Raw genomic sequence first — 23,882 nt, forward strand, 5'->3', positions numbered from 1 at the left:
GGACCATTTTAATTTTGGTTCCTATTTTCCTATCAACTTGTATTTGAAATTTTTTAAAGACACTTAAGACTTCATATTTTGTTTTTAATGGAAAAATCCAAGTGTGGCAGCTGAAGTCATCAAGAAAGTGAATGTAATAACGGTATCCATGTCTTGACATAAGAGGAGTTGGTCCCCATATATCCGAGTGAACTAAGTCTAAGGCATTTTTTGATTCTTTGAGAGAGGAGGGATAAGCATTATAATGTGCTTTACCCAATTGGCAGCTAGAACAAAAATTCAGATAGAAGGTAATTTTTTTTTTCATTCAGTAAAACATGTTTGAGTACATTGATTGAGGGATGGCCTAGACTAAGGTGCCATAAACTTGACTCATTAGTGGAAACTTGAAAACAAGATTCAATAGATGCTAAACTTGGACTGACTCTAGGACTATTATTGATGAATTTGTGAGCAGTGAGGCATGTTGGAATGTAACCTCGTGAACATGGTGATGGTGCCATGAGTCGGTGGAGCCCATTGCTAACCTTCCCTTGAAAAAGAACCCTCTTCATATTCATTTCCTTCAAAACACAAGAGTTAGGATAAGAGGTTGCATAGGCATGGTTATATTTTGTTAGTTGAGAGATACTAAGGAGGTTTTTTGTAATATGAAGTACACAAATAATTTTGGTCAGTTTAACAGGTTTAGAATCACCAGTAGCTTTAATAATTGAGCTTCAAATATGTGAAATAGAAAGTGACTAACCATTACCAATAGTGAGTTGAGTCTTACCGTTGTATTCATGTTGAGTATGAAGGTTTCCAGCATTGTCCCCGACATGGTTTGTAGCTCCACTATCCATGTATCGGTTTGAATCCTCAGAGTTGTTATGCTGGCTTGAGTTAGCTACAAAAGCCTGCTGTCCTCCTCCATTTTGATGACCAACATAGGTATTCAGAGAGGGATTCGAATTGGAGCTAAGGGGTGCAAATGCAACATCAAACCTGTGGTAGCACTTTGCTGCAGGGTGACCTGGTTTGTTGCAAAGTTGACACATAACTCGACTTTGATTTCCACGCCCACGCCCACGTCCATGACCACGATAAGAAAGAGACCTGCCAGAGTTAGATGGAACAAAGTTCATTTTGTTCTTAGCAACATAGTTAGCAGAAGGGGCAGAAAAATCAGTAGAGACATAGTTGAGTTGCTCAATATGCATTTCTTGGTAGTGCCAAAGAAATTGCACTTCGGGTAAGGTCACACGATCCCCCCTCGAAGTGAGATTGACAACAACTGAGTCATACTTGAGACCTAAACCACTAAGGATATAGATAATAAGGTCATTGTCACCGAAGATTTGGCCAGCAGCAGTGAGACCATTGGCCAGAGATTTCATCTTCAAGACATAGTCATGGATAGACAAAGGTCCCTTTTTCAGTGACTGTAGTTGGAACCGAAGCTGTAGTATGAGAGCTTGGGATTGAGTGTTAAAGAGACTCTCAAGAAGGAACACAACTCTTGAGAGAAGTTGCAACGGAGGATATGGCCTAGCATAGATTCCGAAATGGAGTTTATAAGCTAGCTTAAAAGAGCTTGGTCAGTACGTATCCACAAAGTAAATAAAGGGTTTACCTATCTTGGAACATTAGGAATGGGCTCTGCAGAGGCATCAAGATATTGAGAAGGACAGGGCCTTGTGCCAAGCAAAAAACCATCGAGAACATGTGCTCGGGCTGTAGGAGAATCTAAGAACGCCAATAAGGATAGTTATCTCTATCCAACCGTAAGGTAATAGGGGCTAGCTGCTGAGGTAGAGGAGCACCTAGTGCTGGAAGAACAGGGGCGGACGGAGTTGGAGCCTGAGTAGGAGGAGCCGTAAGGGGGTTTGTATTGGCGATGTTGACTGAGGAATATCCTTGAGAATGTGTAGAAGACATTGGCGCCTGATACCAAATCAAGAAATAAAAGATAAAAAAGGAAGATGAAAAGGTTGTATATTCTCTTTGTATTAATTCCTCAGTAAATGCTTAAGCAAATAGTGCTGAATATATATTACAGTCCCTTATACGAGGATAAGGGAATTAGTACTATTAGAGTTGTAAAGGTGGACACATATTGGACAATTCCACAATCAATGGAGGCTTGTCTGAACTAGAAAGATCCTATGACATTAAATACACAAGGAATATTTCATGGTATCAATTTCTTATTTTAATAGTGATTCTCACTGAATGAATATGTACATCAGGTATATTACATATACACTTGCTAAAAGAATGGAAAAAGGCGTAATCAAAGAATATAAAGAACCTAATGGACCTAATGGGCTTATGTACAAGATACCAGAAAATACTACAAATACAAGAATTATATATAAATATATATCTTAACATCACCCCTAAAGCTCAAGGGGCTAGTGAGAACCAAGAGCTTGGTGCGTAGTGAGCAGAGGTTTGGTAAGGAAATCAGCTAGTTGATCCTCTACAGGAATGAAGCGAACCTGAAGTGTGTGAGAAGCGAACTTGAAGAACTGGAGCCGCAACACGTTCTTGGACAAAATGAAAAACAATCTCGACTTGTTTGGTGCGAGCCTGAAGAATATGATTCACAGTCAAGTAACTGGCACTCATAGTTATCACAGAACACAAAAGGGGGAGTAGGAGAGGTAATACCAAGGTCAAATAGTAAGGACTCAATCCAAGTAAGTTCTGAAGTGCCATTGGCAAGACTATGATATTCAACTTTAGTGCTCGAGTGTGAAACAACTTTCTGCTTAGAAAAGGCCCAAGAGACAAGATTGCATCCAAGAAATATACAGCACGCATTGGTAATGCGTCTATCAATAGGGAAATGAGCCCAATCAGCATCAGTATAACAACTTAATTGAAAATCAAAGAGGCATTGTAACCATAAACCAAAGTGACGAGCACCTTTTAGATAGCGAAGGAAGCTTTTGACAACCAACCAATGAGAATTAGTGGGGGTATGTATGAACTAGCACAATTTGTTGACAACAAAAGAAATATCAGGGTGAGTAATAGTGCAATATTGAAATGCGCCCACAATACTTTGATACTTAGTATCATCGACCAAAAAGTGAATCATCATGAATAGATAAAATAGCAGTAGCAGCCATCGATGTAGCAACGGGTTTAGCATCAAAAAGAGAAGTACACATCAACAAATCAGAAACATATTTTTCTTGGCAAAGGAAAAGACCATCAGAGTTTCGAGTGACCTCTAAACCAAGAAAATAGTGAAAATTTCCCAAGTCTTTAACGAAAAAATGAGTATGAAGCTAAGCAATTAAGTGAGTAATAATCGATAAGGAGTTGCCAGTAAGTAAAATGTCATCCACATAAATGACAATAATGAGAATTGAAGTGGAAGTGTGACATGTAAACATGGAAATATCAGATTCTCAAGTAGTGCAACCCATAGATAACAAGGCCAAACTCTGTTGACGCGGTTCTTTGCCAACAAGTAATTAAGGAAAGAAGAGAAAGGGATTAGTGCTTAGGTTGAACCGAAACAGATATATGATCTTAGGAAATGAAATGGCTACTCAAGACACATTTTTTAAGTGGTTCAAAGGTTAAAATCCTTCTACTCCACTAGTCAATATTATTGCTATATTCTGGGTATACGATTACAGGGTATTTCTTACAAGAGAGAATCCAACCCTTATTAACTCCCAGGGTCTCCATATTTGTAGGAGAAGGCACCTGTGAGTTGGTAAGAAGGTCATCCTGTGACGTTCTTACCTATCGTATCAACTCTGTGACATTCATGATTAATTCCTAAACCTGACACATAAGTGTGGTCAAATCAATAGGTAAGGAGATAATGGGCCGCACGGCCCAACTCAGTCGTGGGTGTCTGAATACGCACGTTCCTGCTGCGTGTCCGAGAAGTCAGGGGCATATCAAACACGTGATGTCTGATATGTGCACGTTTACCTTGCGTGTGTTGACTTTACAAAGAGTCATAGCCTCCATATATAGCTCGTACCACGAGCTGGATACCTAACTCGACCTTCGGCCTTCAGAGTCCGGACTCAAGTCTTAGGCAATCTCGGCGAACCCTTGGGGTTACTTCGAGCTAAGGAGCTATGATCTTATGACGGAAGCTCCGGTCTTGGGGATATCCACGAGGTAATCCTGATTAGGCCGCAGCTCAACTCGCTAATCAGCCCATGGGAAAATAACGGCGTACATCTGCCCCCAAGCCCCTGCTCGTGGTATACCACATCGTATAAGGTCACAGTAGGGGCTTTTAGGCTTTCCCATGAACTCTTCACATTCCACCTCTTCCGCAGGCGCCTGATACGTGGAACATCGTGGTTGGTGACGGTACGTCTTACGAGAATCGCATGTAATGGCCTAGCCTATGCCCAGCCGTCGTTTCGTATTTCGAGTGGAGGGCCTCGGATCCCTCATCAGGGTCATCCAACGGTCCTTTATACGTGACCCTTCACGTAAATAAAAGGGGTGGCCACCCTACGCATGGGCCACCCTTTCATTTGAAATTTCTCAGAACTTCTTTCCTTCTTCTCTCTTCATCTCAGAAGAAAAAGAAACCCTCCTTTCTGCGACCGCCATTCTCAGTGTTCAAGAAGTTCAGGCATGAGGATTCCTTCGAATCTTTGGGGAGAGCAACTCCTACGAAGCTCCAATCTAGGCGACACCTTCACTCACCTCCCAACCAAGCACTGTAAGTCTCCTGATCATGCGTGTTTTGAAAATATTTTTCACTGTAGCTTAGGTAAATATTTACTGTAGCCACATGCAAGGGTTTACTGGTTTTTATGGGTATGAAGGGTGAAAGCCTTTTAGGTTAGGGTATTTTGCTGTAGGAAATCGTTTAGGAGTATGGTCTTTAGGATGCATTTTCTAGGGAAAATTTATGGGTAGGAGTTTTGGAATTTTGGGTGCAAAACCGGGTAGCTTAGGGGACACGCTTCACAGGCGGTTTTGCAATTTTTGCCTACTGAAACTTTCCCCCCAAGGAAAATTCTATCCTAACCCTCCTGACACACGAATTCCAAGTAATCGGGGATCTGTTGGGAGCACAGGCGCGTGTTCATTGAACTGCGTGGTCCCACTCTCCACGGGCTGGGCTTACCTCAACTCGTGCAAATAACATTTGATTTATACTCATGCTTGGGTCGCCTTTTCTGAAATATTTTCCTTTGTTTGTTAGGCGACCAGATGGCACCAAAGAGGAGCGCTCCAAAGAAGACCGTCGGCAGCTCGGCCTCTCAGCAAGACAAAGGAAAGGCGGTGATGCTGGATTCCCCGATCCCTAACTTTGGGCCGGCCGTGGAGCAGGAGGTCGAGGTCGCTCCTGATGCCTTCTTTGAGGCGGAGAGGATCGTCTCAAAGGTCATTGACCAGGCGAAGATCAACAAAATCTTTCTCTCCCACAACATCGCCCTGGGGAGAACATCTGTGGTTGCCCGACCCCCCGCGGAAGGCGAGCGGAGCTGCGCGCCACTCGATGAGGTATTCGCGGCCTGGAGCGGCGAGCATTTCAAGGCGGGGGCATTCCTCCCGCTGGACCAGTATTTCGCGGACTTCCTCAATTATGTGAGGTTGGCACCATTTCAGCTCCCCCCCAACTCTTATCGGTTGTTGGCGGGGTTGAGATATTTATTTTTGAAGCACGAGTGGGAGGTCCCCACTCCAGCGGACATTTTGTACTTCTTCTGCCTCAAGGTCAGCCCGAATCAGCGAGGGCGAGGCGACGGGTTTTATTACTTGACCCGATTTCCCAACACGGCTGTGGTCATCGAGCTGCCCAGCCACCCCCAACGACTTTAAGGATCAATTCTTCATGTCGACGGGGTTCAGAAACTGTGGCTCCACTACTTCAATCGTCCTCGTAAGTGTTTTTTTATCCTTAGCTCGGAAGTTAAGTGTCGTTTTAGCTCCTCCCGTATCCCTTTCTGACTTAGATTAATTCTGCAGCCATCTTCGCGAGGACAGAGAAATCTGTGACCCTCGGGGCCCAATACGAGACACTGGCGGGCCTGCCCCCCAGTGAGAAAGATTACTGCGTGCTTGTAACAGACGAGACGATGGTAGCCTGCAAGCTGATTTTCCCAAATCAGACTTTGAACCTCAGGAGGCCCTGGGGGCTTCCCCCTGCTCGCGACACCAGACCCATCATTGTGGAGGAGGTCGCGGGAGATGAAGATGAGGAGGATGAGGGCGACGAATTTCCCCTCGTAAAGAATAGGAAGCGGGCTTTGGAGGTCGCCCAGAGGACGGGCGAGGAGAGGATCCAATTCGGAGCAGCCGCGGGTCCTTCTGGCCAAGGTAACCCTTACATGTTTAGGAGTCTAGATAGGGCCACAGTAGACCCCCGACTGGCTAGGTTCAATCCTAGGCAGCTCGTCCATCGTCACCGAAGTGATCCGGACCTGAACACAACCCTGCTCCACTGTGTCGACCGGCTCGTCTTGGACTACCAAGATAGCCGGCCTAGGGGTACCGTAGTAGTAGATAACACCCTAGCATTTAGGTCGATTCTATTCGAGGAGTATGGGACCAACCTTCGGTTATGTCCATCACTCCGGAGGGGTGCCGTAGCTCCGGGGCTTAGGCAATATGTAGAGGAATCTAGCCCTGAGTCAGCCTCGGACCCAGAACTTGCGCCAGCTCGGGAAGTAATCAACTTAGATTCTTCTTCTAGCCCGGGGGGTAGGATTCCCTTTAGTATACACGTACTTGAATTGATTTTTTTTTATTACCCCTTTGTTTTTGTTTCTGTATGATTGCCAACTCTTGTACTAACCATGTTTTCGTTTTGACAGAAGAGATGTCTCAGCCCGAGGAGAGCCTGCGAGGTGCGTTCTTTGGGGGGAACCCCCCAGCAGGGGCCGCTGGGCCAAGAATGAAGAGGCTCCGGACGTCCAAGAACGCCGCCGGGACCCCCGCCAAGTCTCATGCAAAGGAGAAGAAGCAAGCCCCAGCTGCCCAGGTCGTGGGAGCGGTTCCTCCTGCTGCAGGGGGAAGCAACATGCCTCCACCCCCTCCGCGAGCTCCGGCCGCCGCTCGGGACGAAGGAATGGAGCTCGGGACTTCGGCGATTGTACCCTCCGAGGTACGCATCCCAGTCAATCTCCAGGATCTGGAGAAGATCCCAGAGGCCTTCCGGGGAACGGTGTATGAGTCGGCGAACTACGCCGTCAGCCACATATACAAGTTCAACGAGAAGGAGCTTCGGGCCATCGAGACAATGAGCCCGGTGGGCGTGCTGGAGTCTTCACTGGGCATGACCCTAACGGTAAGCTGACTTTACCCTTTCATGGCTTTTTATTATTGCACTTTGCCCTGTTTTTTCTCTTTTTTTTCTAAGGCAATTGTATTTTCACCTTCGTAGAGCGCCGTTGCCCTTCACCGGAGCATCACCAGGACCAAAACTCAGCTCAAGGACATGAGGAGCGAGCACCAGACTACCCTGCAGGCGGCTAAGGATGCCTTGGCAGCCTCGCAGGCCGAGTTGGAAAAAACCCACTCGAAAGTCTAAGAGCTCGAGACCTCCCTCGCCACCTCGCGGACAGACCTAGATGCCACGAAGGCTGAGGCTCAAGCCGCCCAGGCCGCCCTAGAGGCCGAGCAGACAACTTCGGAAAAGTCCCTGGAAGACCTTTTCTACCATTGTTGGGCCTACAATCCAGACACTGACTTCTCCTTCCTGTCAGCGAGCCTCTGGGAGCGCTTGCTGGTGAAGTTCCAAGCTCGCCTTGATAAGGAAGCGCCCTCAGAGGCCGGGGAAGGCTCTGGCGCAGCTGAGCAAGGCGAGACGACGACCTCCAAGGGGCCACCTAGCGAAGCCTAGGGCGTTTCTTCTCTTGTGCCCTTCACTATTTTTTAATATTTTTTGTGTAACCTTTGCATGAGGTGCTTCCACCTCGAGACAATTTGATTCAACGTTTTTAATTGATCCTCTTTCTTGCCCTTACGCATTTTGGTTACAATTTTTTGAAAAACTTAGTTCGCGTTAACTTTTATCCATATCTCGAGCTCTTTAGGAAGAACAACGATCAATAGATTTAAATCAACTTCTAAGTTTTATGACCCGGTTATGACTAGGAACTTATTTTGAAAACTTAGTTCGCGTTAACTTTTATCCATATCTCGAGCTCTCTAGGAAGAACAACGATCAATAGATTTAAATCAACTTCTAAGTTTTATGACCCGGTTATGACCAGGAACTTATTTTCAAAACTTAGTTTGCGTTAACTTTTATCCATATCTCGAGCTCTTTAGGAAGACCAACGATCAATAGATTTAAATCAACTTCTAAGTTTTATGACCCGGTTATGACCAGGAACTTATTTTGAAAACTTAGTTCGCGTTAACTTTTATCCATATCTCGAGCTCTTTAGGAAGAACAACGATCAATAGATATAAATCAACTTCTAAGTTTTATGACCCGGTTATGACCAGGAACTTATTTTGAAAACTTAGTTCGCGTTAACTTTTATCCATATCTCGAGCTCTTTAGGAAGAACAACGATCAATAGATTTAAATCAACTTCTAAGTTTTATGACCCGGTTATATCCAAGATAGGACTTAGTTAGCGTTAATCCTTATCAATATCTCGCGCTTTTTAAGAAAGACAACGGTCAATCGATATGAATCAACTTCTAAGTCATTAAGGAGACCTGGTTATATCCAGGTACCATATGCCCTTCAAGTAACTGGGAAAGGGTCTTTCGTGGTTACTTTAGATTACACTTGCAAACATGTACAAACAGCTGATTCTCATTCATACATAAAAAATGGCCTTCCAGGCTTTACAAGTGAATCATTGATAATATTTATTTAAGTGGATGGTGTTCCAAGTCTGCGGGATTGCCCCTCCATCAAGCCGAGCTAACTTATAAGTTTCCTCCTTGATGATTTTGATGACCTGGTATGGTCCTTTACAGTTTGGTCCCAAGACTCCATCTTTGGGATCTTTCTCGGCTAGGAAAACTCTCCTTAGGACCAAGTTGCCAACGCTAAAGGCGCGTTTTTTGACTTTGGTGTTGAAGTAGCGAGTGATTTTCTGCTGATAATGGGCGAGCTGGAGTTGCGAATATTCTCGCCTTTCATCAACTAGGTCAAGGGAATTGCACAGTAGCTCGTGGTTTCGGTCCTGGTCGTAAGATTGGACCCTATGCGAAAGCACTTTAACCTCCACGGGGAGGACTGCCTCACTCCCAAAGGTTAGGGAAAAAGGAGTATGACCCGTAGGAGTCCGATGTGAGGTCCGGTATGCCCATAGGACCTGGGGGAGCTTTTCTAGCCAGACCCCCTTCGCTTCATCTAATCTCTTCTTGAGGCTCGCCTTTAGAGTCTTGTTGACAGCTTCGACCTGTCCATTCGCCTGAGGATAGGCCACGGAGGAGAAACTTTTCACAATTCCGTACCTTTCACAAAACTCGGTGAACAGGTCGCTGTTGAACTGAGTACCATTATCGGAGAAAATCTTCTTGGGCAGGCCGAATCGACAAATAATGCTTTTAACCATGAAGTCAAGCACGTTTTTGGACGTTATCGTTGCCAAAGGTTCTGCCTCAGCCCACTTCGTAAAGTAGTCGATGGCTACCACGGCATAACGGACCCCGCCCTTTCCAGTGGGGAGGGCGCCAACCAAGTCTATCCCCGAAATGGCAAACGGCCATGGGGACGAGATCATCTTTAGCTCAACTGGAGGAGCTCGGGAAACTGTGGCGAATCGCTGGCACTTGTCGCACTTCTTCACGTATGAGATCGAGTCTTTGGACAGAGTTGGCCAGTAATACCCTTGCCTCAGGACCTTTAAGGCCAAGCTCTGCCCCCCAGTGTGGTCTCCGCAAAAACCCTCGTGCACCTCCTGCAGGATGGCCTTTGCTTCACCTAGAAGAACACATCGTAGGAGAGGCAGGGAGTGCCCACGCCGGTATAACACCCCGTCTACTATCGTATACCTGGGAGCTTGATAGAGTATTCGTCGTGCATCATTACGCCCTTCAGGCAGCTTTCCCTCGACGAGATACTCAAGGATGGGGGTCATCCAGGTCGGCCTGGCGTCGATCATCTCGACCTCCGTCCTTACTTCTTCTATACTTGGTTTCTCCAAGAATTCTACTGGTACTAACCCCAAGGTCTCCATCTCCCCAGAGGTGGCGAGCTTGGCAAGAGCATCTGTGTTAGCGTTCTGCTCCCGAGGTATCTGTTCGATCGAGCCTCGCTCAAACGCGGACAGCTCAACTTTTACCTTTGCCAGATAGGCGGCCATCTTGGGTCCCCGTGCTTGATATTCGCCCAGAACCTGGTTTACCACGAGCTGGGAGTCACTGAAGCACTGGACGGAGCCCGCCTTCAACTCCTGGGCTATCCTCAGCCCGGCTAGCAAAGCTTCGTATTCGGCCTCGTTGTTGGAGGCCTTGAACCTGAATCTCAGTGCCGAGTGGAATCTATGTCCCTCGAGGGATATCAAAATGATTCCAGCTCCGGAGCCGTTCTCGTTGGATGAACCATCCACAAAGATCCTCCACGACGCCTGGGACGAGGTGACCTGGGGTGAGTCTTCTGCGGGATCCCCCTGGAATCCCGCGCATTCTTCCATAAAATCGGCCAGGGGTTGACTTTTTATAGCAGTTCGCGGAGTGTACAGAATTTCGAACTGACTAAGTTCGATGGCCCACTTTAACAAACGTCCCGATGCTTCAGGTTTTTGCAAAACCTGCCTTAAAGGCTGATCGTTCATGATATGTATCGAGTGGGACTGGAAGTACGGCTTGAGCTTTCGCGAGGCCGTAATAAGGCAGAACGCCAATTTCTCCATCAACGGGTATCGGGATTCAGCTCCGAGAAGTCTCTTGCTGATGTAGTAGACTGGTCTCTGAACTCGGTCTTCTTCCCGTACCAACACGGCACTAGCTGCATCCTCAGTGACAACCAGGTAGAGAAAAAGAGGCTCTCCTGCTTTGGGTTTGGATAATACGGGTGGCTCAGCCAGGTGTGCCTTCAGGTCGAGGAATGCGCTTTCGCACTCTTCTGTCCATTCGAACTTCTTGTTTCCTCAGAGCAGGTTGTAGAATGGCAAACACTTATCGGTGGACTTGGAAGTAAACCGATTGAGGGCCGCCACTCTTCCTGTCAGGCCTTGGACATCTTTTCACGACCTGGGCGAGGGAAGCTCGAGCAGTGATCTGATCTTGTCGGGGTTTGCTTCGATTCCTCGGGTATTGATGATGAACCCCAGGAATTTCCCTGACGCGACACCAAAAATGCACTTCTGTGGATTAAGCCTCATGCCATACTCTCGTAGTATCTTAAAACATTCTTCCAGGTCGGAAACATGGTCGTCGGCAGTCTTTGACTTGACTAGCATGTCATCAACATACACTTCCATGTTTTTTCCGATCTGGTCCGCGAACATTCTATTGACTAACCTTTGGTAGGTAGCTCCGGCGTTCTTCAGCCCGAACGGCATGGCCTTGTAACAATAAACGTTTGTCGGGATCATGAAGCTGGTGTGTTCCTGGTCCTCCGGATTCATGGCGATCTGATTGTAGCCTGAGTACGCGTCCATAAAGGACATGAGCTCATGCCCCGTCGTGGCGTCTACCAGCTGGTCAATCCTTGGCAGTGGAAAACAATCCTTGGGGTAGGCTTTATTCAGGTCGGAGAAGTCTATGCAGGTCCGCCATTTTCCATTGGGCTTCGGGACCAGCACGGGGTTGGCGACCCACGTTGGAAACTTGGCTTCACGGATAAAGCCGTATTTCTTGAGCCGAGCCAGCTCTTCACTCAAGGCTTCAACCCGAGCTGTTCCTAGGCGTCTTTGCTTCTAGGACTTGGCGGGAATGCTTTTATCCAGATGAAGTGTATGCATGATGACACTCGGGCTGATTCCCACCATGTCCTCGTGGGACCAGGCAAATATGTCCAGGTTATCCCGCAGAAATTTAGTCAGCTCCTCCTTCTTCTTGCTACAGAGGATTTTCCCGAGCTTGACCATCTGTGATGGGTTCTGCGGATCAATATTTACTTCCTGGAGCTCCTCAATCGCCTGAAGCTCAGATCTGTCCTCGTCTATTCGGGGGTCAATATCCTCACTTAAGACGACATTTTCCCCTTCGGTGCTTTGAGGTTTTTCAATCTCAGGATTAGCTAAGGGTTCCTGAGATTCCTCTTCACCACCTTGAATGCCCATTGCCAGCTGCCCGGGTTTAGATTTTCCCTTCATAGAAATGCTGTAGCATTCCCTGGAAGCGAGCTGATCACCGCGAACAGTGCATATTCCCGTGAAAGTAGGGAATTTCATCGCGAGGTGGCGAATGGAAGTGACGGCCTCAAACGCCATGAGCGTAGGTCGCCCCAAGATCGCGTTGTATGTAGTGGAGCAATCGATGATCACGAATTCGAGGAGCTTGGAGACTGTCCGAGATCCTTCTCCTAGGGTGATCACCAGCTCGATCGTCCCTATTGCTGCTGATCCCTCTCCCGAAAAACCATACAGCATCATGGAGGTCGCCTTCAGCTCAGCGATGGTTAAACCCATCTTTTCTAACGTGAATCGGAACAGGAGGTTCACCGAGCTTCCGTCGTCGATCAGCACCATCCTCACCCTCCGATTGGCGAGTTGAACTGCCACGACCAAAGGGTCATTGTGAGGGAACTGGACATGACCCGCATCTTCCTCCGTAAAAATGATCGGTTGTCTCTCCAACCGCTGTTGTTTTGACTGGCGCTGCTCCAGGACGAACTCTACTCCGTTATGAGCCTTTAGTTCGTTCACGTATCTCTTTTGGGCACCCCTGCTCGTGCCGGCCATGTGCGGACCTCCAGAGATGGTGGATATCTCTCCTCCAACCACGGGAGGAGGGACGTCCTGATCTACCCGAGGCCCGGGCTGACTGGCCGGGACTTCTGGGGCAGGTCGACTTGCTGGAACCCTGTTCCGTGTGTATTGAGCCAAGGGGCCGGCTTGGATGAGAGTCTCGATCTCATCTTTTAGATGCCTACAATCGTCGGTATTATGGTCAACATCGTTATGAAAGTGGCAAAACTTAGAGGTGTCTCTCTTCCCCTTGTGGTGCTTTAATGGCTCCGGCCTCTTCCAGGGGACTCGAGTAGAGTTGGCTAGGAAGATGTTCTCCCTAGACTGGGAAAGCTCTGTATAAGTTGCGAAGACGGGCTTGACTTTGTCTACGGACTTATTCTTCTTTTGGCCGTGCTGATTGGTTTTTCCATTTCCCTTTCTTTTGCCTCCACCGGGCTGGTTGTTCTGTGTGACGTTTTGGGTCACTGCCACGACCTCCGTCCCTGCTCCAGTGGGTTGTTCAGGGACCTGGCTGGTCCCCGCAGCTTTGGCTTCGGCTTCCTCCAAGTTAATCCATTCTTGGGCCCTGTTAAGGAATTCGTTAACTGAGCTGACTCCCTTCCTTTGTATATCCTTCCAGAGATCTCCTCCGACGAGGATTCCAGTTCTCATGGCCATGAGCTTGGAGCTATCATCCGCGTCCCTGGCTCGAGCAGCGACGTTCGCAAATCTGCTCAGGTAGGCCTTCAGAGTCTCGTCGGACTGCTGCCTTACGTTAGCCAGGGAGTCAGCCTGAACACGGGCGGCCTAGGAGGCTCGGAATGCCCTTTTGAAATCTGCCGAGAAAGTCTTCCAGGAGTTGATTGACTGTCTTTTACTTTGCTTGAACCACTGCCTGGCAGGTCCAGTCAGTGTGGAAGGGAAGATTAAACATCTCAGCTCGGGGCCAATGTTGTGGGCCATCATTAGGGTGTTGAACATCCCTAGATGGTCCGATGGGTCTCCGTCCCCATTGAACTTTGACAAGTGCGGCATACAGAAACCAGATGGGTACACCGTTGCTGCTATACTGGGGGCGAAGAGTTCCATCTCGTCCCCTGAATCATATTCATCTTTTTCTTTTTCTGACAGGAGCTTCCTCATCAGCTCCTCCATCTGAGCCAGGCACTCGAGGGTTTGGTCCTGATGTCCTTGGTTACTCTGGGGCTGTTCAACAGCTCCGGATCCATTGTACATATTTGGTGGGTTATTGCCCCTCCTATCTTGAGATACGTTTTTTGGGGCATTCCCTCCGTTACTTACTTCGGACAAGGCCCCCCCTGAGCGAGCGTGACCATCTCCTCCTGCTGATTCCCCCCCTATGAGAGTTAAGGCGATCTCGCAGGTCGCCTCCCTGGGTGGTTCGATGACTTTGTGCCGAACTTAAACTCTGACGCAGGTCTCCCCCAGAGAGATCACTCCGGCGACTGCCGGTCCAGTGGCTCCTGCTGGATAAGCTTGGAGTCCGCCCTTGGTGGGGATGATCTGGGCTTTCCCTTGGCGCCCTGCTACGCCGGGAAGGTCCAGCTGACGGCGGGTTTCTCCTATTACTCCCATAGGCTGGGATATCTCGGACAGGCTGAGGAGTAGACGAATATCTGATGGGAGATGGAGGATGCCTGACTGGAGAGGCGATCCTAGTTCCGTCAAGACGGATCAAATTTGGTGGGGGCATTTCGACCCTACCAACTTGCTGGTCCCGCGCCTGGCGATCTGGACGAGGCGCAGGACGGTTGTTGGGGACGGGCTGATGCTGCGAGCCCTCCCTGGATCTCCTTCGGGAATTTCCTCGAGCTCCCATTGGCGCTCTCGAGGATGGCTGGGAGCTAGGAGTTGACGTTCTGACCGAACGACTGTATTGCTGTTGCCTGGCTCCAGGCACTTCTCCGAAGCTTGCCTCTTGATGGTGTGATGAGGGATTGGAGTTGGCTGTCGGAAGTCTATCCGAGCGGCTATGCCTGGACCAGTTACCCCGGCGAGACTTAGGAGCCTCGCCTTGCCTCTCTCCGACGTTAGCGTCGGTTGTGAGAGGGGGTAGTCGGGCCAGCACATCCTTGATCTGCTGGTTAGCTATTGCTAGATGGCTCCTCAGCTGAGTGTTCTCCATCTCCACCGCTGTGTAATAACACGGGTTTGGATTAGGTGGCCGGGGGGCCGAACTTCCGGTGTCACCTTGGCCCACCGGCTGCTTTCCTGGCCGCTGCTGGGTCTCAGGAACTTGTTCACCAGAGGTGGCAGTATGATGAGCCTCCTGCCCATCATTCTGCTCTGTCTTGTTACCGTGCCTGGATCGAGTAGTCACCATAGTTGGATGTTTGTGACAGCACTAACCACACTTGCTCTCAATGAAAGCACCAAATTGTTGACGCGGTTCTTCGCCAACAAGTAATTAAGGAAAGAAGAGAAAGGGATTAGTGCTTAGGTTGAATCGAAACATATATATGATCTTAGGAAATGAAATGGCTACTCAAGACACATTTTTTAAGTGGTTCAAAGGTTAAAATCCTTCTACTCCACTAGTCAATATTATTGCTATATTCTGGGTATACGATTACAGGGTATTTCTTACAAGAGAGAATCCAACCCTTATTAACTCCCAGGGTCTCCATATTTATAGGAGAAGGCACCTGGGAGTTGGTAAGAAGGTCATCCCGTGACCTTCTTACCTATCGTATCAACTCTGTGACATTCATGATTAATTCTTAAACCTGACACATAAGTGTGGTCAAATCAATAGGTAAGGAGATAATGGGCCGCACGACCCAACTCAGTCGTGGGTGTCTGAATACGCACGTTCCTGCTGCGTGTCCGAGAAGTCAGGGGCATATCAGACACGTGATGTCTAATATGTGCACGTTTACCTTGCGTGTGTTGACTTTACAAAGAGTCATAGCCTCCATATCTAGCTCGTACCACGAGCTGGATACCTAACTCGACCTTCGACCTTCAGAGTCCGGACTCAAGTCTTAGGCAATCTCGGCGAACCCTTGGAGTTACCTCGAGCTAAGGAGGTATGATCTTATGACGGAAGCTCCAGTCTTGGGGATATCCACGAGATAATCCTGATTAGGCTGCAACTCAGCTCGCTAATCAGCCCGTGGGAAAATAACGGCGTACAAACTCAATTTTTGAAACTACACTCAAGGTGACTGTTTGAGACCATAAAATGACTTCAAAAGCTTGCAAACACTAAGCGATTGAGTAGAATCAACGAAGCCATTGGGATGTCCCATGTAAATATTTTCATGCAAATCCCCATGTAAAAAGGCATTGGAAACATCCAATTAATGAATAACCCAGTTGAAGTGGAAAGCAACATTAACAACCACTTGTATAGTAATTTAAGGATGTAAACCTACATACAACAAATAATCTATACATTTGGAGGTGGAGGAATAAGAGTCCAAGTCTTATTTTTGTGCAAAACATCAATTTCTTGTGCCATGGCTTCCTGCCAATGAACCGATTTGTTGCATGGGAAAAAGTATGAGGCTCGGGAGAATGACCTATATAAACACTAAAAACAAAACGAGGTTTAGTAATACCAGCCTTAACACGCTAATCATTCAATGCACATTAATAGTAGATGAGGCAGGAGTAACACATTGGTCAGTTAAATCTACCACTAATGGAACATGAGGGAGTGGAGGGGGGATGAGAAGAAGAGAGAGACAGAGGAAGAGAAGGTGGAGATGAAGGGAGAAGGGAAGGAGCAGCGGAAGTAGAAGGAGAAGGTGCGGAACCGGGTATAGGGGAGGAGGAAGGAGGGAGAGGAGAAGAGGGATAGAAAGAGGGTTGTGGTGGAGAGGATAATGGAAAAAGCCAATGAAGAATAGAGGGAAAAGAACAGATAGAAAAATCAGGTTGGGAACGAGGAGAAGAGGGAGAGGAAGAAGAATCAAAGGGAAGAGCATACTCATTAAATATGACATGAAAAGAAATGTTAACACGGGTTGAAGTATGATCAATGGATAGAAAACATTGTGATGAGTAGAATAACAAAGAAAAACACAAGGTTTGGAGTGAAGTTGGAGTTTATGACTGTTATAGGGACGAAGGAAGGGAAAACATAAGCAGCCAAATGCTTGATGATGATCATAAGATGGGGACGAGTGGTAGTGGAGCTAGTAGGGAGAAGATGAGCAAGGATAGGACTAGACATTCAGTTAATAAAATAAACAATAGTTTGGAATGCATAAGCCCAATAGGATAACAACATAGAAGCTTGAGTAAGGAGAGAAAGACCTGTTTCAACTACGTGACAGTTTTTATATTCAACTTGACCATTTCAGGCAGCAGTATGAGGACAGGAAAAACAATGATGAACACCCATTTTTTCAAGAAAGGGAATGAGAGGTTTAAATTTACCACCATCATCAGTTTGCAAAGTTTTAATTTTAGTAACAAATTGCCTTTCAACCATGGCTTGAAATTTAATGAAAGTAGAGAAAGCTTAATCTTTAGGATTGAGAAAATAAATCCAGGAAAAACAGAAATAATCATCAAGTAAAAGCATGAAATATTTGAAAACTTGAACAAAAACAACAGGGGCAGCGCCCCAAGGATCCTAATGTACTAAATCAAATGTCTTACAGCCCAAGATTGGGAAAGTGGAAAAAGACAGTCGATGAATCTTTGTTACATGACAATTTTTACAAAAAGAAAAGAGGAAACAATGGAAATATGGCAGGAATAAAGGATTTGGTTGATGATAGGTGTAGCAGGATGACTGAGACAAAGATGCCAAGTAGAAGTATTAGTTGTGTGAGAAAGAAAGAGTTGCGGCAGGGATGAACTAGGCAGAGGAGGAAGAGGAGATAGGGTGAAACGATAGAGACCCTGATTAAGCAAACCTTGGAGTAGAATGGCTTGGAGACCTACTGCTTAACAAGAAAGTGAGTAGGATAGAACTCAATAAAAGCATTGTTATCTCGGCATAACCGAGTAGCAGAGACTAAATTTTGAGCAATCACAAGACTATGAAGGACATGGCGTAAAGAAACTTTGTGGGAATTAGAAGATAAATTTAAATGACCAATATGAGAAATGGGTAAAGCCTTACCATAGCCTACCATCACCTGTTCAAAGACAAGATAGGGAGAAGTAGCATCCACGGCAGTCAAATCTGGTGTGAAATGGTGAGTGGCCCTGGAATTCATACACCAGGTAGGATCGACAAACAATAGAAACAGTAGTATGAAGACTAGCCATAGAAGAAGAACTAATAAACTTATAATAGGAGAACTAGTATCAGTATTAAAGTTGCAAGGAGGGCTAGTGGGTTAATAATCAACATTCATTCGATGATAGCAAATAGCAGCAATGTGCCCAAGTTTCCCACAAATTTAACAGTTTTGTTTAGTACCAGCAGGAAGGTTGGGAAGAGAAGGAAGTCAAGAGTGATTAGGTAAAGTATTACATCTAGTAGGTGGGCGACCCAACAAACCAAATTCGGAATTGGAAAAGCGTGTGGGAAAGGGAAAGGGAGAGAAATTTGGTTGAGAATTGAGTTGAGGAAGGGAAAGAAAACAAGAAGAAGATTTAGAAAAAGGGCGAGAGGGGTTCAAGTGAGAAAGATTAGCTTCCAAAATGGTAAATTGGTCAGAGGAATTTTGGCGTTGTAGGCGAAAATCATATTGTAGGAGAAGACTATGAATCTGTTCAGGAGAAGGTTGTCGGCACGATTAATAACAGAGCCAACAAAACCATTATACTCACGATTGAGACCACTGAGAAGGTAAATAAGATGGTCGGACTAGGAAACAGGTTCACCAATGGAAACCTGGTTGTTGCAAAGAGATTTGAACTTCTCCAAATACTCCATGATGGACAACCTCATAGTTTGATCGATTGAAGAGCAGTGTGGAGCTCAAAAGTTCTGATCATAGTAGTCGATGAGAGCAGTGTGCATCCCAAATAGCTTTGGCAGTAGTATAAGTAAGAGAGCATAGAATCCGAGAGAGAGAGGCATACGTCCAACTCATCAAGAGCCGATTGTATGGCTACCAAGAAGAATACGCAGGATCGAATATGGTCTGCACCAGATCTGAAAAACTTCAGTGGACAGGGACAGGTACCATCCAAAAAGTCATCAAGGCCATAATCCACAACAACATTTAACAACTTTTTCAAGACAAGAAAACTAGTAGCATCCAATTTGATGGAGAAAGACTGATTCACAAAGGGAAATTGGGGAACAATGGAAGAGGAGGCATGAGGGAGGGAAATAATGTTTGGAGTATGAAGGGAGCTTGAGAGGAAACAAGGGAATGAATAGTAGTGGTTGTGGTCTATATTGGAGAAGAAGAAGAGACTGGCATCGTGGCCCAGACCGGAGAAGAAAGAATCGACTCTAATGCCATGTTTGAGTATAGAGACTGGTAATTTGAGAGAGAAAAATGTTCGTGTTAGGGGTGTGCACGGTGTGGTTTGGGAGGTTTGAATACTTTTTAATACACCACGCCACAAGTGCAGTATAGTAGCTAGAACACACCGTGCGGTGTGATTTCGTTGCACCAAACCGACCAAACCAAACCATTTTTTGCTGTGTGGTTTGGGTGGTTTTCCACGGTGTAAGTGTGTTAAAAAATATGTGTGAGATAGAGATGATGATAGGGAGGAGGCGCAAATGAGATGAGAGAGGAAATAATTATTGTCGTGTATGATGTGTTAGAGAATAAGGTTATACCCTAATTTAAGTGGGCTCCTAATTTAAGTGGACTCCTAGTTTCAGATTGGGTTACTAAAAAATGGTAAATATGTAAAGTTTAATTTTTTTTTAACATATTTGTAAGTATACGGTGCGGTGTGGTGCAAACTAAAATTTCACACCGCCAAACCGCGCACCACATCGCATCGCGCGGTTTAGCTAAAATACAAACCATACCGAACCATTCCACTTTTGACACCGTGGTTTGTGGTGTAGTGTGGTGCGGTGCGGTCAGTCGCCGCGGTTTGCCGGTTTAGATGCTCACCCCTAGTTCATGTATATTCTCACTTGCTAAAAGAATGGAAAAAAGGCCTAATAAAAGAATAGTAAAGAACCTAAAGGACCTAATGGGCCTATGTACAAAAGTATCAAACAATTCTACAAATACATGAAGTATGTACAAATATATCACTTAACAATACAAAGTATTTCTTAGATATTTTATGCCTAGTATAACAAGTTCAGGGTCAGAGGTTCAACATCTTCCTATCTACATACACTACTTGCTTATTTGACTAGTTTGGCATCAGTGCAATCCAGTGGCTACACTAATAGGAAATGAGTTACTGCAGAAACTTGGTCACGGATTTGGGGAATTCAGATAACTTGTAGTATGCAACTAGATGAAAATCACAAGAATTCTCAGCAAACTCTTCATTGTCTGAAAGAATTGTCCACAAATATTGATTGGGCACATTTATGCTTCCTTTAAAGAAGACAATAAACCTATGAGCACTAGTAGATAGGGAGCGAACTCATCTCTTGAAAGAGAGATACAAGTTATGCAATGGGCTTTCGAGCAAGGGTGGTCCAGAATTTGCATTTTTTTTTTTTTCATATTTTACAACTACAATTCAATCTTTTCATATAAAAATAAAGTGTGGAGTCCCGTGTAAAATAATTTTGATGTTTGTTCTAAATTTAGTTTTGTGTCATTTTTCCTTTATTAGTACATCTCATTGGGTAGGTATTTTTATGTTTGGTTAGAAATAATAGAACGAAAATGAAACAATTTTCATTCTTTTGTTTGATTGAGTTTTTCCACTATTTTGGATTCCATTCTAAAGTGATAAGAAATATAATTATAATGCTTAAATTAAAAAATTTATTAATTTCTTGTACTCATATTAAATTTTATTTCATTCTATTCTATTCTGATTCTCATTCTCATTTTCCTATTTTGATTACTTCCAACTACAATGTAAAGGCTGATAGTTTAACTTTGCGTGCAAGATGTGATAGTACTTTGTTTGATTAGAGGAAAAGTTTATAAATATGCTTTCTCTCAGAAAAAAAAAAAGTTTTAACCAATTAATGTACCACAAATAATAAAGAAGATAAAATAATAACAAAAAGAGGGAAACCAAACTTTTACATGTACAATATTTTTCTGAAAAGAAAAATTGCAATTTGTATATACACGTGTCTGTAAATACAATATTTTTGTAAAATATATACGTAAAATATTTATATTTGCTTGACCTAGCTAATGATGTTTGCTACGCCCCACACACCCACTGATTTCCCAACCAGTCATAGTGATTCTCCCGATTGGTTTGACTAAATAGTTGGTACAAATAGAAGAGATCAACTCCAAGAAATTTCAAACAACTATATCTTTTTTTTTTTAACCACTTTACGATTATATGTATTGAGGTATTTATTAATCAATAATTGAGTAAGTTGATGTCTAAACACCTAGGTCCTAGAGAGGCTAAGAATATTGACTTGTGCATATGTAGTCAATATGGTTGCACTATTGTTCTTTCCTCAGACGACAAAAAAACTGAAAAGAAAAATCAATTATAATATATTTTGTTTGCCATCCCAGTTGCCTTTAATGTCGTTTTGCATTTGTTCATATTTTCCATTTGGATATTTTTATTGAGACCTAATGTCTTTGTGCTTGAGTTTATTTACTACGATGAAAATTCACCCCGACTAAAAACTCTTGACGCAAATGAACCAAAACATGAATCATTATAGAGGCAACTAAGACTTTTTAATTTAGAAAACAGTAAATCTTATACCTTTTTTCATGTAAAGAATAAATTCATGTCACATTTGGATGGTGAGATTGGATAAAATTACATTGAATTAAAAAATATAGAAAAATAAATTAATTAATCATTTGTCAATAATATATTAGAATAAAATAATTTAGATACAAAGTAACAAATCTTTTTTCTTACTAGAAAGTAATTGAATAAGATCAAATTAATTCCAAATTTTTTAATAAGATGAAGTTAATACAAACTAGGATATTATTAAGATTATTGTTGGATTAATTTTTCAATAATCTATCTAATTTGAAAACAGCATTACATTATAAAAATGATCAATTCTATATAATTTCACTTCCAAATCATGACCTGACTATATAAAATTGGCTTTATTTCATAGAAGTAAAAAATTAGCAAACTATATTAATGATATGTATAGAAAATTGGACATAATACTATATGATCACGTCTAGGATAATATTGATTTTTAGATATAATAAATTCTATTATGTGATTTCATTAAGTAATTAAAAAATCAATGTACGTAATTCCTTCCAAAAAAAAAAAAAACATAGTACGTAATTGAAATATTTTTTCTCAATCCAATTTCTTTTCTTTATATATATATATATATATATATATATATATATATACTAGGTAGAAGCAATACACGTTTGCTTAGTCTTAAAGTTGTAAATATTGCCTATAATTTTAATAAAAACTAGTCCACTGTTTTTTTTAAATATATATAATAGAATGAATTATAATTCTATAATATATATAAATATTTATATTAATTATCTCTACATATATATGATATTTAAACACAACGTTGACATAAATATATATATTTATATAACTACATGACATATATATATATAATACAATAATATTTAAAAAGAAATTAATAATATTATGTATCTCATAATATCCTTTGGTGAATTTGATGAAGAAAAATAGCTCAAATCACTTGATAAAAAACAAACTATCACACAAATTTATAAGATAAAAACATGATGCATGTCTTTATTATTTTTAAATAAATATGATTTAATTATTTAAATTATTATAAAATATATTAAAAATATCATTTTCAATTAATTAATTAATTAATTTTTATTTAAGTTTATATTTATTCTAATTTTTTAATTTGACAGTGACAACAAAAGATTATATATTATATTATTTTATTTAAGTTATAAAATATACAGTTTTATTATTTTTAAATAATCATTACTATAAAATATCTCAAAAATATTCTATTTTAATTTGTTTATTTATTTAATTTTATTTAAGTTTAAGTCATGTTTACAATCTACCATTAAATAGAATAATATTCTGTTAAATATAATAATATCCCGTTAAAGTTAATGGAAAAAAAAAAAACCATTAAAACCAATAATTTATGTTATCTACACACTTATTATATAGAAGAGATATATAAATTTTCTTGTGTAGGACATCACTTTTGCCCGTATCAGTAAGGACGTTTTCTATTTTCGGTACTTTGAGAAATTATAACTCAATTTCTTTTGCATGATGACGTAAATTATAGTTGTAACAGTTATCCTGCTAATTTTTTGGAAACTCCGAATAATTTACAGTGTCAAAATCAGAGTTCAAACATTCAATTGTACGCTTGCTTGATTTTTTTTTATACACGTGGGAAACAGACTACTTGAACTTTGATTTTGGCACTGTAAATTATTCGGAGTATTCTAAAAATTGGCTAGAAGCCTACTATAACTATCATGTACGCTATCATATAAAAAAAATTGGGTTATAATTTCTCTAAGTATCGAAAATAGAAAATGCCCCTATGGTATTGGCAAAAGTAATGCTTCTACCTAAGAAGTTCCCTAGATATATAGATATATATATGTATATAAATATATATTATAGAGTAAATTGCGGCTAAAATACTTAATGTTTTCAAAATTTTGTATTTTTATACTCAATCTTTTTTTGGCGATAAATATATTCAATGTCTTCAAAATGTTGCACTTTTATACCCAAATTTTTTTTTGCGGTAAATATAATCAATGTTTTTAAAATGTTGTACTTTTATGCCTATTTTTTATTATTTTGAGAAGGGAAATTTGCGGCATAAATACCCATTTTGTTCATTTTGTTGCTAATAAGTACCTAATTTTTAAAAATTGCGGCATAAATACCCATTTTGTTCATTTTGTTGCTAATAAGTACCCAATTTTTAAAAATTGCTGCATTAATACTCAAAATTCCACTTTTTAGACTCTGCCGTTGGTACCCACTTAACAGAGTTACTATTAAGGACACGTGTACTATCCTGATAGTTCTTCTTTTTTTTCACCTAATTAA

General features: G+C 42.9%; 1 protein-coding gene across 1 annotated transcript; it reads right to left on the reverse strand.

The window, feature by feature from the left end:
• Window positions 1-2: 2 nt before the first annotated feature.
• On the reverse strand, window positions 3-1,571 carry LOC133807396 (uncharacterized). Its single transcript, XM_062245712.1, has 2 exons — window positions 776-1,571; window positions 3-563 (listed from the first exon to the last, which is right to left on the reverse strand). The coding sequence occupies exons 1-2, from the start codon at window positions 1,377-1,379 to the stop codon at window positions 523-525; spliced, it is 645 nt and encodes a 214-aa protein (XP_062101696.1). The 5' UTR covers window positions 1,380-1,571; the 3' UTR covers window positions 3-522.
• Window positions 1,572-23,882: the final 22,311 nt, after the last annotated feature.

The sequence above is a fragment of the Humulus lupulus genome, chromosome X, assembly GCF_963169125.1.
Source record: "Humulus lupulus chromosome X, drHumLupu1.1, whole genome shotgun sequence".
Taxonomy (NCBI): Eukaryota; Viridiplantae; Streptophyta; class Magnoliopsida; order Rosales; family Cannabaceae; genus Humulus; species Humulus lupulus.

Bases quoted from the DNA above. Each gene is read 5' to 3' on its own strand.
- LOC133807396 (XM_062245712.1), bottom strand. From the start codon at position 1,379: ATGAAATCTCTGGCCAATGGTCTCACTGCTGCTGGCCAAATCTTCGGT. The intron at 564-775 runs GTAAGACTCAAC...TGTGTTTTGAAG, and splicing joins TACTCAACATGAATACAACG to GAAATGAATATGAAGAGGGT.